At 41.0% G+C, this 16,970-nt stretch overlaps 1 protein-coding gene across 3 annotated transcripts in view; it reads right to left on the bottom strand.

Moving 5' to 3' along the window:
• The window catches only part of RALGAPB (Ral GTPase activating protein non-catalytic beta subunit), a 110,522-nt gene that overhangs the window by 81,510 nt on the left and 12,042 nt on the right, over nucleotides 1-16,970 (bottom strand). For all 3 annotated transcript variants that reach the window (XM_010355346.2, XM_010355348.2, XM_010355347.2), the window contains exons 2-3: nucleotides 7,655-7,870; nucleotides 3,909-4,111 (exon numbers count right to left, since the gene is read on the bottom strand). In XM_010355346.2, the coding sequence (XP_010353648.1) occupies nucleotides 3,909-4,111; nucleotides 7,655-7,840 (389 nt within the window). In that variant the 5' untranslated portion in view covers nucleotides 7,841-7,870. The remainder of the gene's footprint in view (nucleotides 1-3,908; nucleotides 4,112-7,654; nucleotides 7,871-16,970) is intronic.

The following is a 16,970-nucleotide window of genomic DNA, read 5'->3' as shown; positions in this document are numbered from 1 at the left end:
TAAATACCTGCTACTGCTGCTCTAATTTCAGAAAAGGACACGTAGCCAAAGATGGAGGCTCCAAGGTTCCCAGGATACCCTGGAACAACAGTTTTAAAACTAACTGCAGGACTGTTTTTTCCAAGGGAAATCTCATAAAGAAGAATTATCTATGTAACAGATCAAAGTATTTTGGCTAGGATTGAGGATGAAGATAGAGGTCCAGGCCCGAGCCCTTACCCTCACTTTCCAAAGTAGAACAGTGAGAATTTTGAGAATAGCAGGAAATCCACTGTATTAGCAAGTGGTAAGCTGGCCTCCAGATCTCTTATGGGAAACCCAAAAAAGTATCTAATATTACTGAAATAAGTCTTGAGGCCAAGTTTCTACATATTGTCATTTGTCACAAAGAACTGACAGAAACATATCTGAATCAGACTGGGGAGTTTCCTCAAGAAATTCCAGAAAATGAAGTGAGTTCCCTTAGAACTGTCAACCCAACCTTACAATAGAGTTTCTCAGATTCTGGGCTATGATGCAGAAAACCGGTCACTTACCCTAGAGTTGAAAGCAAATGACACCACTAAGTTTTCCCTAAAGAAGTCAGACCTAAAGTAAAATGATGAGAAAATTGCCTAGGAAGAGTCAAGCACCCTCAGGAGTGGGGAGATGTTCCACATTCAGCTAAAGGTGGATCTAGTCCAGGTAAAGCCCTAAGGCTCAAGCTTGTGTCTACTGCTCTGGCATACTTGAAGGAGAAGAATAAAAAACTAGGGCCGGGCGTGGTGGCTCAAGCCTGTAATCCCAGCACTTTGGGAGGCCGAGGCGGGCGGATCATGAGGTCAGGAGATCAAGACCATCCTGGCTAACACAGTGAAACCCCATCTCTACTAAAAAATACAAAAAACTAGCTGGGCGAGGTGGCGGGCACCTGTAGTCCCAGCTACTCAGGAGGCTAAGGCAGGAGAATGGCGTAAACCCGGGAGGCAGAGCTTGCAGTGAGCCGAGATCCGGCCACTGCACTCCAGCCTGGGCGACAGAGTGAGACTCCGTCTCAAAAAAAAAAAAAAAAAAAAAAAAACTATATCATAGCCCCAAACCTAATCAAGTAATATAAGAGGAAGTCCAGAATAAGAAATAAAAATAACCACTAATGGCCCTGGAACTGACACTCTTCCAAGAGTGCATGCCTCCTACATGGTAATTTAGGCCTACCTACCATTTCCAGGTATTTGTCCAATGACGGGAAAGGAAATACCTGTTCCTCAGGTACTGAGGCTCCTCCTCACTCAGAAGGCCTAAATTCAGATGCAGGGTCCAAAGTTCTAAAGCTAACAAGGTAACCTTTACATAAAAACAAACAGAAGAGCTAAACACCAGAGATCTCCTTTTCAAAAATATCAAGTTACTTTTTAAAAAGTAACTTGTGATCTTCAGAAAAACTGCTTTAGAACACTGGTGGTGAATGATGGCCAATGAGTCAAATCTAGCCTGCTATCTTTTATTGTAAATAGAGTTTACAAATCTGGCCTACTATCTATATTGTAAGTGAAGCTGTATTGGAACACAGTAATGATCATTCATTCACATACTGCCTATGGCTGCTTTCATGCCATACCAGCAGAACTGAGTAATTACAACACTACATGGCCCACAAAACCTAAAATGCTATCTGGCTCTTTGTTAACCCTGCTTTAGAACAATAATATGTTTTTTAAAGTACAGTATAGTATATGTGAGGAAATAAAATCTTAATCACCTTTAAAAGGTGATTTACTCTTCGCTCAATCATAAAAAAAAATCAAACTGATGGGCAAAAGAGAAAGGTTACACTCATTCTGACATAATCTCTAGAAAAATGGTAAAGGCAGTTCCTTCTATTTTGAGTGTCAGTTTTTATAAAAACAACTAATTAAGTAAACTTAGATGACAGTTTTGTGAACTATCAGAATCAAATAAACAACTAAAACTTCAAATAATGGGAGATGAGATCCTAACACCAATACCTCGCATTGAAAATATTCAGCTAAGTTTCCTAAAACATTAGCCAGGAAGAGAACTCTAATTCTCAGTTGAGTAGCCTCTCAGAATTTACTAACACTTATGCATGCACACTTTTGAGAAAACAAGGTAATTACCAAATAGCAAAACCATTTATAAGGTAGTCATGTATCTCAAAAGAGAAAAGCAAAGGCACAAGCCTAATTAACTCAAATGCCATTAATTTTTTTCATCAATACAAATTAGCTGAGCACTGAGAGGTAGTAGGCTTACAAAGAGGAAAGAGACACAGTGACAATACTACTCATGAGACTATCCCAGGCATGAAGAAAAAGCCTAGTAGTCTCCTAAAAAGATAACAAGAAAGTATTAAAACTATTATATCATTTTAGAAGAACCTGCTTATAAACAATATTCTAAGTAGTCCCAACTGTTTCCTGTTTTTTTGTTGTTGTTGTTGTTGTTTGTTGGTTTTGTTTGAGACAGAGTCTCGCTCTGTTACCCAGGCTGGAGTGCAGTAGTGTGATCTAGGCTCACTGCAACCTCCGCCTCCCAGATTCAAGCGATTCTCCTGCCTTGGCCTCCTATGTAGCTGGGATTATTAGGCACATGCCACCACGCCCGGCTAAGTTTTGTATTTTTAGTAGAGACAGGGTTTTGCCATGTTGGCCAGGCTGGTCTCGAACTCCTGACCTCAGGTGATCCACCTGCTTCAGCCTCCAAACGTGCTGGGATTACAGGCATGAGCCACTGTGCCCAGCCTATTTCCTGTTTTTAATTCCATTTGAAATCAATAAATACAAGCAACACACATTTAATTCACACCTAAGGTAAGTATTAAGTACTAAAATACCCTTCAAGTTGGTTAGATGGGGAAAGGAGACACACATTTTAAAAGATAAGCAACAAAACAGCAAGAGATACAAGAGTGATACAGAAAGTATCACATAGGTTCAGAGAAGGTGTGAGCGCTGTGGGCCTGAGTGGTTAGGTAGGACTTCTCCTCACAAGGCGGAACTAAAGAACCAACAAGAATGAGATGTGGTGATGGAGAAAAGGAGGAGGAAGAAGACAAAAAGACATCATGATGGGAAAGATCTTTAAGAGGTCTCAGAGGAATGTCTCACTTATGTAGTCTGACTAAAGAGCAGCATTCATGCAGAATTAAGAACAGCTAGTTTGGTTAGGGGCCAGACTACACCAGGCATTTCATGTATGGTATGCTGTTTACACCTGAGCCAACCGACCAGAGTTCCGGAGAGTTCTCTTTTTTAATTCAGATTTTCCAAAGTAATCTTCCTTCTATATTTAGAAAGTTAAAAACTTACAGAGCTGGTTTTCAAAGTCCCTCACTGTATGACAGAGCAAAAGCTCTAACCAGAACTTTACTAAAGGGAGATTGCCCTACTGTTCCTTGAAGGTATCCTACATTATGACATTTAAGGCCCTTGCCTAAGAAGATGGAAAAAAAGTTAGAAACAAACTATCAAGAGTAATCTTTTGGCTTACTACAAAGTTGCCCACAATTGTTTCAAGTGTCTTCATTCTCTCATAGGAAAGATGCCTCTTAAGGTAGATACATCTCCCTTAGTTGTGTTTAGCCTAAATAGAGACAAGAATTGTGATAGGCAAAAGTATATATTTTTTTGAGTAGAAGTGAAAGATGTTACAGTATTTTAATATCTAAGAGGTATGAGATTTTAGAAGCAACGCCAAAAACTTGTAAAGAACACATACCTGTTAAAAACTCCTAGTAAACATTACATAAGCCCATATTTCCTAACATTCACATTAATATAATCTTTAATTGAACACACGAAGTCACTGTTCAGAGGACTAACAATGAAATCAGCTCCTATACTACAGTAACATTTATGAATATTTTACTATGCCCTTGATAATGGGCCAGATAGACAGGTATAGCTTACCTTGGTACAAAAAGATTTTGTAGGTGTTTTAGTATACTTTGAACATACTGATTAGGCTCTTTAATAACTGGCAATGGAATAGAATCTTTCGGCAACACTAAAGCCATAATCCAGTCTGTATATACATCAACGCAATATTTTACAGTCTCTCCATCCAATGGAAGGGTCAGTCCATAGCAAATTACTTCCATGGTCCATTTTACCTAGACAAAAGAAAATATCCATACAGAATTATTATACATGCCCATCTCAGTAGACTGATTTAAAATGTCAATCTCTTTTATTGCCAAAAGCCTCTAAATTGATATTCATCTCAATGTAAGTATCAGACTTATTTTAGATAATGCATTTTTCACATATCAAACATACAATTTCCCAAGCAAAAGATTTAAGAAGAAAATAAATTACTTATTTTTGACTATCAAGCCTATGCTGGTTTTTGCCCTTTAGATATTATTATTTGCTCTGTGAATTAAAAAGTAAATACAGGTCACTTCAATTTTCCATAGAGATTAGAGACGCAAAAATTGAACATTTTAGAGTTTTTTCTCCACTTAATTTGTTTATGTGTAGCATTTAGAAAATCATATAAAGTCAGTCACATTCCATCTCCATATTATGAAAATGAACAAACAAGAAGAAAGATGAACTGTTTGACTCTTATTTTACAACTGTTTCCTCTGCCAAAAAAAAAAAAAATACTTAAAATGAAGAACAAACACAGCTGAGAAAGGACTGAAGCTGGGTAAGATCTTAACAAGGCATTTAGCCACACTGAATGAGTCCCTGTCTCCTGACCTAGCTGAATCACATCCTAAGGACTGAGAGAACTTGCCTAAGAGGCTGCTGAACCACTAGGCTGCCTGCAGTTGTAATCGTAGAGATTAAATAATCTGGCCCAAGTCACTGGTTTATAAAAGGCAGAGCTGAAAACTTGAACCCTGCTCTTCCAACTAGAAATTTGAAGCTATTCTCACCATGCCATTAACAGAGTTCTCCGGCAAATGGGTATCTGGGTGTTAGCAAGAAATCTGGGCAGACCCAGGATCTCCTTGTGGACAAGATGGAGACATATGGCCCAGAGGATGGTAGAATGGCTAGATTTACAACTGGTCAAGATACCACATTACAGAGTAACAACAGATTAATGTGCCAAGATCATTTTGGAAAAAGGTGCTCAGTGGCATGCCAAAGGCTCTGCCAAGATTTTAACTTAGGGGGAAAAAAAAGAAAAACAGTGTATGCTGATCATCTGTAGATATCACAAAGCTAAAAAGGATGGCCAACTTGCTGGACAGAAATTCAGGATTCAAAAAGACTTCAACGGCTTAAAACCAAAGTTAAATCTAACAAGATAAATATATATATTACATTTTTTAAGCTCAAAAGTAACTACAAAGGTTAAGGGTAAGAAATATATGGTTTAACTGCAGTAAGTATTAAAGAAGCCTATAACAGCACAGTGAAGCTGCGACAAATTTGGAGCAGGGTGTAGCAAGATTTAGCCACATAACAGAAGAGATTCTAAAAGACATTGCAGGTCCCTAATTATCAGATGAAAAATCAAGAAGATATCTTTGGTGGCATCTTCACACAGTCGTTTAATTTTATAATTCTAGGCTGGGCGTAGTGGCTCACACCTGTAATCCCAGCACTTTGGGAGGCCGAGGCGGGTGGATCACCTGAGGTCAGGAGTTCGACACCAGCCTGGCCAACATGTCAAAACCCCGTCTCTACCAAAAATACAAAAATTGGCCAGGTGCAGTGGCTCACACCTGTAATCTCAGCACTTTGGGAGGCCAAGGTGGGCGGATCACCTGAGGTCGGGAGTTCAAGACCAGTCTGGTCAACACAGAGAAACCCCCGTCTCTACTAAAAAAAAAAATACAAAATTAGCCAGGCGTGGTGGCGCATGCCTGCAATCCCAACTACTCGGGTGGCTGAGGCAGGAGAACTGCTTGAACCTGGGAGGCAGAAGTTGCGGTAAGCCAAGATCACGCCTTTGCACTCCAGCTTGGGCAACAAGAGCAAGACTCTGTCTCAAAAAATAAATAAATAGGCCGGGCTCGGTGGCTCACGCCTGTAATCCCAGCACTTTGGGAGGCTGAGGTGGGCAGATAACAAGGTCAGGTGATAAAGACCATCCTGGCTAATACGGTGAAACCCTGTCTCTACTAAAAATACAAAAAATTGCCAGGCATGGTAGCAGGGCGCCTGTAGTCCCAGCTACTTGGGAGACTGAGGCAGGAGAACGGCGTGAACCTGGGAGGCGGAGCTTGCAGTGAGCCGAGGTCATGCCACTGCACTCCTGCCTGGGTGACAGAGCAAGACTCCATCTCAAAAAACCAAAACAAAAAAAGGTATAATTCTAGAGGACACAGGAATTCTCATCTTTTCAAGGGTGAGAAAGGAGAAAAACAAGGGCTACACCAGAGCACCTCCACCTACTCATGTACCATCTCATCCCAGGAGAAGGCAACAAGGGATCACAAACGCACCAGGAGGAGAAGCACTAGGGTCTGTGCTAGTCCTCAAGGATAAATCTAGGGTCCTCTGAAGAGAGAAAAATGTTCCTCAGACTGAAGACCTTTACTCTTCAGAGACCCATGGCTGAGGGATGATAACTGCCCCTAGAGCTACAAGTTTTAGTCTTATATATAAGTCTAATCTCTCCTTCACAGGAAACCAAAAACCAAACAGAAAAAAAGGGTCTGAGACATAGGGTACAGGTTTTGCTAAACGTGAAGTCTGAAGGTTACATGAGCTTCTTCAAGACAAGGGACAAAGTTTTAATCCTGCGTCTTAGCCAGAATGTATACTAGCAAGCTCCTCTACTACTCCATTCTCAGGGCCCCTTCACGACTTCCCAATAGCAACTTTTTAACTTCAGCCTAGGCCGCTGAATCCAAGAACAAAGGCCCAGCTTCAGGGCAAGCCATATCAAGAGCCCCTATCTTTAGAAACAGTAAACACCCAGCCTGGGCAACATAGTAAGAACATCTCTATAAAAAAAGCCTGGCGTGGTGGCACGTGTCTGTAATTCCAGCTACTTGGGACTCACTGGGATGGAAAAATCATTTGGGCCCAGAGAGACTGAGGCTGCAGCGAGCTGTGGTCATGCCACTGCACACCAGCCTGAGTAACAAAGCAAGACTCTGTGTCAAAAAAAAAAAAAAAAACAGCAAACACAACCCCAATTCCAATCACCCAGGCTTAGGCCAGAAGGGCTTGGCTTCTCTGCAGCACTCTTAAACCTGGAAGTCAGAAAGGGGTAGGTAGGTATGGGGACAAGGGAGAGCTTAAGCACAGCATACGCACAGCCTGACAACTCGACATGAGTCTTCAGTCAGGGGCCATCTAGAGGTAGGGATGAGGTCTTCCAACCACACTCTAAATGGAAATCAGAAGACTAAGTCTAGAGCTTTGGGGAAAGGGTTTGACATTCAAGTCCCTGTCTTGGCCTTTAGGTCAAGTGGAGAATTCACCATAACTAGTAAAAAGTCCCAACAGCAAAACAGTACAACTCATTCCTTACAACCTCCACAAACTCTGAGTCCCAGCCCTCAACCCAAACAAGATCAAAATTGAGAAGTCATACTACGTTGGGCAGAAATCCATTAAAAAGCTGACGTTATTCTACTACAGCTCTTTTCAAAGAAAAAAGAACAAAAAAGTGAACATTAAACAAATTCTTCAAGAACAAATGTACATTTTCATATAAGAGAATGAAATTTAGAAACACTTACTTCTTTGTCAGTTTTTAACAAACTCTCACTACCAGCCACTGAAGGGGTACCTAACACCTGCCCAAGAGGACGGACTACAGCATTTGCCACCTCTCGTCCAACACTCTCTGGATAGCTGTGCAGCACACTGGTATGGCCTTGATCATTCTGAATCACCAAATGCAGTGACCTCCACTCAGAGTACATCGTGCCACTAAAGTACAATCCAAATGGCACCTGAAAAGACAAAACAGAAATGCATGTCAAATTATACTACTGGAAATTAACAGATATAAATAAAACAGATGTATAGACTTTCGGCATGATAAAGAATGCTGCAAACATCCTGCCTCTGAAGACAGAAAAAATATATCTAAATGTTTTAAGAATATCCCAGAACCTCAGGGTAAGATTAGGTAGGAAGGCAGAACCTGCAGCTCTCTGAGCACCTCCCCAAAAGAGCCCTCGGAAGCCCTGGGGCAGAGCTGGAGAAGATGGCCATTGGGCAGGGGAATAACATGATCAGATATGGGACATTCACAGCATGAGGGAACCCTCCATATGGTTCCAGGATAGAAAAACATGGGAGAATGGAATGTCCTAAGTAGGAAGGGGAGACAACAGAGAATTTACTAAGAACCAGGTTTTCAGTCAACAGTTTCAGAGTACCTACTATCTGCTGAATACATATCCCTGCAATTTCTCAGCACTGCCCTCAAATTACACTTAAAAATTCTTTGAGACTGTTTCATTCTCTGAAACAGTGGTGCTGAAACTACCAGTACTGGAACACTGGGAAGTCACATGTTCTTTAGGAAACATATTAAGAGCTGCCACTTACTAAGCATTTAATACATACTACTCATATAATCACTAAAACAACCCTATGAATATTCAGTAACACTATCCCTATTTCACAGATGAAAAACTGGAGCATAGAGAGGTTTGCTTCTTACCTGAAGCTTTAAAGTTATAACATGATAGAGCTGGGTTTTTTTGTTTTTGTTTTTTTGAGACGGAGTCTTGTTCTGCTGCCTAGGCACACTGGAATGCAGTGGCGGCCATCTCAGCTCATTGCAACCTCCGCCTTCCAGGTTCAAGCAATTCTCCTGCCTCAGCCTCCCAAGTAGCTGGGATTACAGGTGCACACCACCACACCCGGCTAATTTTTGTATTTTTAGTAGAGAAGGGGTTTCACCATGTTGGCCAGGCTGGTCTCGAACTCCTGGCCTAAGGTGATCCACTGGCCTTGGCCTCCCAAAGTGCTGGGAATACAGGCGTGGGTCACCGCACCCAGCCAGAGCTAGGTTTTGAACCCACATCTGTTGGGCTCCAGGGCATATGCTCTTAGCCATGATATGTGCTGTCTCTCCCTATTCTAAACACTCTCCAACGCAGGTACTTCTGCCTATTCTGTACATGCTCCATAAAATGATATCTAAGTCTACTGCACATAGGAGGGACATCAGCTGCAGAAAACATATCTGTATGAATGCAATGTAAATATTACAACCATAAATCCCATACTCATAAAGAGGATAAATGATGGTTAGCCCTCTCCAATTCATTTCTGTTAACTTCCACTTTCTACTTGTTCTGAAATCTGCCCAGCAAGCAGTTTAAGCAAACTCAAGGTTATAATTAATCTTTAAAAATTTCTATCCCTAAAAGTTATCTTTTCCTCAAATTGGGAAGAGATTAGCATTGTTTAATTTTATCCTGAGAAACCTTATCCGAGCTCACCAAACATCAAGACCTTATGACATTTTTCTAAGACTAACTCTATTAAAGTATAAAGAAAAATTTTTAAAGAATTTTTTAAAAAAGAAGAGCATACGGCAGGGCACGTTGGCTCATGCCCGTAATCCAAGCACTTTGGGAGGCCAAGGCAGGCGGATCACAAGGTCAGGAGTTTGAGACCAGCCTGACCAACATGGTGAGACCCTGTCTCTACCAAAAATACAAAAATTAGCCGGGTGTGGTGGCGGGCGCCTGTAGTCCCAGCTACTCGGGAGTCTGAGGTAGGAGGATGGCGTGAACCTGGGAGGCAGAGGTTGCACTGAGCCAAGATTGCGCCACTGCTCTCCAGCCTGGGTGACAGAGCGAGACTCTGTCTCAAACAAACAACAACAAAAAAAAGCATATGACATTTGAGAATCACAGAGCTACAGAATGAAAATCAAACTCTTTAGTATGAGAGTCAAAGTCATTCACACTGTGGTCCCAAACTACCTTTCTTTCTCCTTTCCATACACAGGAATCCATACACTTTCCCTCTCATCCAATTCAATCTACTCAGCTTCCTCTGAAGTCTGAGGGACTCTGGGCCCGGGTACCCTTCAGTGACCCTGTAAGGATCCTGTAATCTCCTCCCTCCTCCTCTGGATCTTTCTCTGAAAACGGGAAGGCAGGAGGAATGGGCCATCATCTAATAAGGCACCCACAATTCAAAGGAAGAACAGATGCATCTGACTACTAAAATTGCCTCAGTTGCCTCATGATGTATAAGGAATTCCCTCAAGGATATCCTGGTGTCCCCCTGAAATAAGCACTCTCAACAATATAAGGTGGGAAAGGGAAAGTTCTGATAGAGAGCCATCACCATCAAAAGACAACTGATTCCCACACATTTTTTCCTTGCTTTTTAAAATTAACATATATACACATAAATACTTATGTGTATACTACATATATATACATATAGTATAAATATATACACACTGTATAGTCTCTTACACAAATGCATAAGAATATTATACTACAGGAGTTTTGGTTTTAGTGTGGTTTTGCACCCTTTTCATTTTTTGTTAGGTGTCATTCCCTGTCCAAATAATTTACTTCATGAACAGACAATCCTGTTAACATTTTAACATTCCCTCCTGTATTTTGTGCCACTCAAAACTTTAATTTTTTTTTTTTTCTGAGACAGAGTCTCGCTGTCACCCAGGCTAGAGTGCAGTGGCATGATCTTGGCTTACTGCAACCTCCGCCTCCCGGGTGCAAGGGATTCTCCTGCCTCTGCCTTCCAAGTAGCTGAGATTACAGGAGCATGTCACCACGCCCAGCCAATTTTTGTATTTTAGTAGAGATGGGGTTTCGTCATGTTGGCCAAGCTAGTTTCAGGCTCCCGACCTCAAGTGATCCACCAATCTTGGCCTCCCAAAGTGCCAGGATTTCAGGCGTGGGCCACTGCACCCGGCCTCAATCATATTAAAATAACTTACATACATGCATAGCTAGAGATTGTACAGGTACCTCACGAATATCCTTCCAACTAATAACAGATTCATTTTAATGGCTGGATAATATTCCCTGGCATTTGTGTGTCCTAATTTACTCAACCAGTCTCCTAATGATATGCATTCACTTCATTCCCCATTTTTTTGTCACCAGGAAATAATGATGCAATAAACATACTTGTTAACATACCCTTAAGAAGCAGCAGCCTTTTTACTTCTGTGGAATAAGTTCTCGAGTTAAACTGCTAGATAAAAGGGTACATGTATTTTTAATGTTATTAGGTCTTACCAGATTGTTTCCCAAAAAAACCGTAACAATTCCCGTTTACATTAGGAACAGATAAGAGCCTTTCTCTCATTTCACCCCCTCCCTGCTAGAAATCAGCATTATTTATTTATTTGCCAACTTGATAGGTATAAAATAAAATTTCATTGTTCTAGCCAAAGATTTACTTTTATTTTACAGCTTCCGGTCTTGAGTCTGGCTTAGAAGGTTTTACCCTCCCATCCCCTCTATCAGTGTTTTTCAAACTGTGGGTCACGAAACTATCAATGTTTTTCAAACATGAAATAAATGTTTGATAATAAATGTTTTTCAAACATGAAATAAATGTTTGATAATAAATAAATGTTTTTCAAACATGAAATAAATGTGAGTCATGAAATAAATGTTATGGATAACACTTATTTTAATTAGATGGTATAGGATGTATGATAAAGGCATCACACAAAATAAAGGTAAGCAATGTTTCTGTGAAACTTGATTCCTTTGTAATATATGCATATGTTCTGGATCACAATGGAAAATGCATTTTTTGTTCTTTTTTTCTTTTTGTTTTTTGAGACGAAGTTTCGCTCTTGTTGCCCAGGCTGGAGTACAACGGTGCGATCTTGGCTCACCACAACCTCTGCCTCCCGGGTTCAAGCGATTCTCCTGCCTCAGCGTCCTGAGTAGCTGGGATTACAGGCATGCACCACCACACCCGGCTAATTTTGTATTTTTAGTAGAGGCGGGGTTTCTCTATGTTGGTCAGGCTGGTCTCGAACTCCTGACCTCAGGTGATCCGCCCGCCTCAGCCTCCCAAAGTGTTGGGATTACAGGCATGAGCCACCACGCCCAGCAGAAAATACATTTCTTATAGGTCTTAGTCCAAAAATTTGAAAACATAACCCTAACGTGAATTTGTAGTCTTCTAGATTTTCCCGCAAGATAACTGCATAATTTTTTACACTTAACTTGTATATTCATCTGGAATTTACTTCTGTAAGTGGTATACGAAAGGTCCGATTTTACTTTCTTCTAAATGCATGGTCAGTTGTGTCAGCATGACCTCTTAAAAATACAACCTTTATGCACTAAACTGAAATACTAATTCTGTCATATACTAAATTTTCATTTATTCTAGAATCTATGAGACTTCTGTTCTATTCAACTATTTGTCTATTCCCATGCCAACCCATAATGATTTAAGTTCAGTGGTTTTATAGAATGTTATTTCCAAAACTTTACTGTCTTTTCTAGACATTTATTCTTCAGTATACAATTTATTATTTTATCCAAATCAAAAAATCAACAATAAAGCCTTGCTAGAATTCTAATGGGAACTGCACATACCACCTTGCCAGCCTCGTCTTCTACTGCCACTTTCCCACAAATATCCCAAACAATGGCCACAAAGAACTACTGATTGCACAAGCCCAGCAAACTCTTTCTTAACCTAGGTCACTGGCTATGCTGCTCCCACTGACTGAACTGCCATTCCCTGCCTTGATCCACCTTATGAAGTACTCAGCCTTCAAAGCTCAACTCAAATGTCCTCTCTTTGGTAAAACCTTGCTTGACTCCTTAGACCAACTCCTCTCAGCTGAGTGCCTATTACCGGATGTTCATATAAAGTTGCCCATTAGCTCATTTGCTAGTGGTGTAGAGATACATTCACCACAAAAGTGTCAGCCTTTTTTGACTGGGGACCTCGCCTCCTGAACCTCTGAGTGCCTGGCACACAGTGGACACTGAACATGTGTTTGAAAGTGTCAAGGTTTACCAATGGGAAAAAGGAAGATATCAGAAGGTATTCCCTCTATTCCACTAAAGTGTGTCCAAAATTTTGTATGTTATATTCAAATAAAAATTGAAAAATATTCATTTGTTTGAAGCTAATTACTAGTAAAAATAAAAGTTGGATGGTTTTCAAATATTAAATAAATATTTAATATTCAGGGTCCATCACAGCACATTATTGGAAGAAAACAGGTTTTAAGAAGAAAAAAAAAAAAGGACAAACTAGCTCTCAAACTCTACTGTACACTTAAGAATCATCGGGGGAGGAAAGGGTCTAGCTGAAAATGCAGACTCCTAGGTCCCATTCAGAGAAAGCTCAATTCTGCAGGTCTGAGCTGGGGCCTGAGAATCTGCATTTTTAAGAAATGGCCACTACCCTCCCAATTCTGAAGAGATGAGTATACATTATGAAAGACCAATTGAAATAGGTTTAATAGCTCTTAAATCCTTCTGATAAATGTTTTTAAGAAATTTTCATTCTCTACATGTATTAATGTTTAAATGATTAAATGAAAACAAAAAATGCTTTCAAGAAACATGTAAAATAGAAAGATATAGGCCAGGCGTAGTGGCTCACACCTGTAATCCCAGCAGTCTGGGAGGCTCAGATGGGTGGATCACCTAAGGTCAGGAGTTTGAGACCAGCCTGGACAACATCATGGTGAAACCCCATCTCTACTAAAAATACAAAAATTAGCTGGGCATGGTGTCACACACCTGTAACCCCAGCTACTTGGGAGGCTGAGGCAGGAGAATCACACGAAACCGGGAGGTGTAGGTTGCAGTGAGCAGAGATGGTGCCATAGCACTCCAGCCTGGGCCACAAAAGCAAAACTCCATCTCAAAAAAAAAAAAAAAACAAAGATATAGAAAGGATACAATGAAAAAGCTGAACTAAAACATCAAAATATATGTAACAGAAAAAAAGATGCTAAACTTTCACAAAATGCAGACAGACAAAAAACATTAAGACAAAAAAATGCATTATAATTACAGATATATTAAGTAAAACGAGAACATAAACATTAGAAACAAACATGGAAGAAACACAAAGGCAACTAAAGTATCATTTTGTACCTATTAAACTAACAAAACAAGTGATAACACTCAACTCTGGCTCACGCCTGTAATCCCAGCACTTTGGGAGACCGAGGCGGGCAGATCACCTGGGGTCAGGAGTTCAAGACCAGCCTGGCCAACATGGCAAAACCCATCTCTACTAAAAGTACAAAAATTAGCCAGGCATGGTGGTGGGTGCCTGTAATTCCCAGCTACTCAGGACGCTGAGGCAGGAGAGGCTTAAACCTGGGAGGCAGAGGTTGCAGTAAGCTGAGGTCGCGCGCTGCACTCCAGCCTTCATGACGAGAGAGAGACTCCGTCTCAAAAAAAGAAAAAACAAAAAACTCAACTCTGATGAAGAGGTAAGGGCCCAATTGAGAGCTTAGGGCAATGATTTTTAATAGAAAAACCTGTTACCTAGAGGCACTGTGGAAATATTAAGTGTACTTTTGGTTAGCACAATGATTGGGGCAGGCTCCTGGTATTACAGGCAGAGTCAGGAAATCTAGACATCCTGTACTGCATGAGACAGTCCTGCACAATGAACAATTATGCTACATCTCACATGACTTTTGAACATCTGCTAGAAAATCACTGTCTAAGACTAAAAATTAACTTCATTTACATATAAATACAAAATATATTATGCTATTTTAATAGACTGAATTTTCCAATAACACAATTAATCACGTAAATTAAGGAAGACTAAGCTTCATTATCTTTAGAACCAAGAACTGTTCACAACCTAGAAAAATCACATCACCAGGCCAGGTGCAGTGGCTCACGCCTATAATCCCGGCACTTTGGGAGGCCAAGGCGGGCAGATCACCTGAGGTTGGGAGTTCAAGACTAGCTTGACCAACATGGAAAAACCTCGTCTCTACTAAAAACACAAAATTAGCCAGGCGTGGTGGTGCACGCCTGTAATCCCAGCTACTCAGGAGGCTGAGGCAGGAGGATCGCTTGAACGCGGGAGGCGGAGGTTGCTGTGAGCCGAGATCACGCCATTGCACTCCAGCCTGGGCAACAAGAGCGAAACTCACTCTCAAAAAAAAAAAAAAAAAAAATGGAAAAGAAAAGAAAAATCATATCACCAATGGCCAAGCCACTTGTAGTATTTGAACTGCTAATATCCACATTTGTGTCAGAAACACAATAGCAGGGACTACATATATACTTATTTAGCCCTTATTTCAAGATGTCAAACATAAAGAAAAAGTGTCATATTACTGTCTTAGTTCTCAACTTATAAGTAGACACAAGCACCTGCCTACTTCATTGTACCCTCTAGGCATAGTTGTATATATTTTTATTGAAATCCTAATTATGACAGTAATTTATGTTTTTCCTTTATTAGAGTTAGAAAGTTTCATTGATTTTTTATAAAAATCTATGTGCTGGTAAGCTTTATATATATATATAATTTTTTTTTTTTTTTGAGGCAGGGTTCCACCCTGTCACCCAGGCTGGAATCCACTGGCACAATCATGGCTCACTGCAGCCTCAACATTCCAGGCTCAAGTGATCCTCCCTCCTCATGCCCAGCTAATTTTTCGTATTTTGGGGAGTTTCACCATGTTGCCCAGTCTAGTCTCAAACTCCTGGACTCAAGCAATCTGGCTATCTTGGCCTCTCAAAATCCTGAGATTACAGGTGTGAGCCACCATGCTTGGCTAGTAGGTTATATATTATCTGTTAATTTCAGGATACAAAGGTAGTTAATTACCACATCAAATCTGAAAAGATTGAAAACGACCAATGTAGGAAAGTAACATATTAAGCAGTGAAGTGGGTAGAGTGAGTGCTACGGCAAAGGAGAATATACAAGCTCTGTTTACAGCTATTACTCAGTTCTAGCTGTCACCTGGAAGGAATGCAGAGCCAGACTTGCCAGATAATCCAATTTTTAAAGAGACACAGAAAATCTGGACATTTCTACAAAGTCTCCTACTCTTTTTTTTTATTTTTTGAGACGGAGTCTCGCTCTGTCGCCCAGGCTGGAGTGCAGTGGCGTGATCTTGGCTCACTGCAAGCTCTGCCTCCCGGGTTCACACCATTCTCCTGCCTCAGCCTCCTGAGTAGCTGGGACTACAGGCGCCCACCACCACACCCGGCTAATTTTTTGTATTTTCGGTAGAGATGAGGTTTCACCATGTTAGCCAGAATGGTCTCGATCTCCTGACCTCGTGATCCGCCCGCCAGGCGTGAGCCACCACGCCCGGCCAAAGTCTCCTACTCTTTAAATGTTATCAACTAAACTCAAGATAAAAGATAAATTTTTTTAAAAAGTGGGCTAAAAAAGAACTTATCTATGGTCCAATTTATGCCTCTGATCACAGATAAAGGTGTACACTAGTTTTGGTAACTGAATTAGCAAAATCCTTGTGGAAAGAGCATAGTGAAGTGTATACTCTGTGTATAAGCTGTTGGTACCCCAGAAGTCACCCCAACCCACTTTTGCTGCAGGGGCTGGGCTTATAACCCAACTATGGAGGTCCTACAACTTCACTTTATTTCATGGTGGTTGCTGTTAGAGAAAAAAAGGATGAAGGCAAAGTGCAGTGATAGATTTGGTCGAGGGAGTTCCATTAGGCCCAGTATTGTCAGTGGCCAGCCTACTCTTTTTTTTTACCTTTTCTTTTTTTTTTTTTTTTTAAGATGGAGTCTCGCTCTGTAACCCACGCTGGAGTGCAGTAGCGCCATCTTGGCACACTGCAACCTCCGCCTCCTGGATTCAAGCAATTCTGCCTCAGACTCCCAAGTAGCTGGGACTACAGGCACCTACCACCACATGTGGCTAATTTCAATATTTTTAGTAGAGACGGGGTTTCACCATGTTGGCCAGGCTGGTCTCAAATTCCTGACCTTGTGATCCACCCGCCTCGGCCTCCTAAAGTGTTGGGATTACAGGCATGAGCCACTGTGCCCACCCAGCCTACCTTAAATGCACACAAATAAGAACCTCCTCCTGCTGTTG

This window comes from Rhinopithecus roxellana, chromosome 13, assembly GCF_007565055.1.
Source record: "Rhinopithecus roxellana isolate Shanxi Qingling chromosome 13, ASM756505v1, whole genome shotgun sequence".
Classification (NCBI taxonomy): domain Eukaryota; kingdom Metazoa; phylum Chordata; class Mammalia; order Primates; family Cercopithecidae; genus Rhinopithecus; species Rhinopithecus roxellana.
The sequence above is the reverse complement of the archived record's forward strand: the minus strand, read 5'-3'. Positions and strand labels throughout refer to the sequence as shown.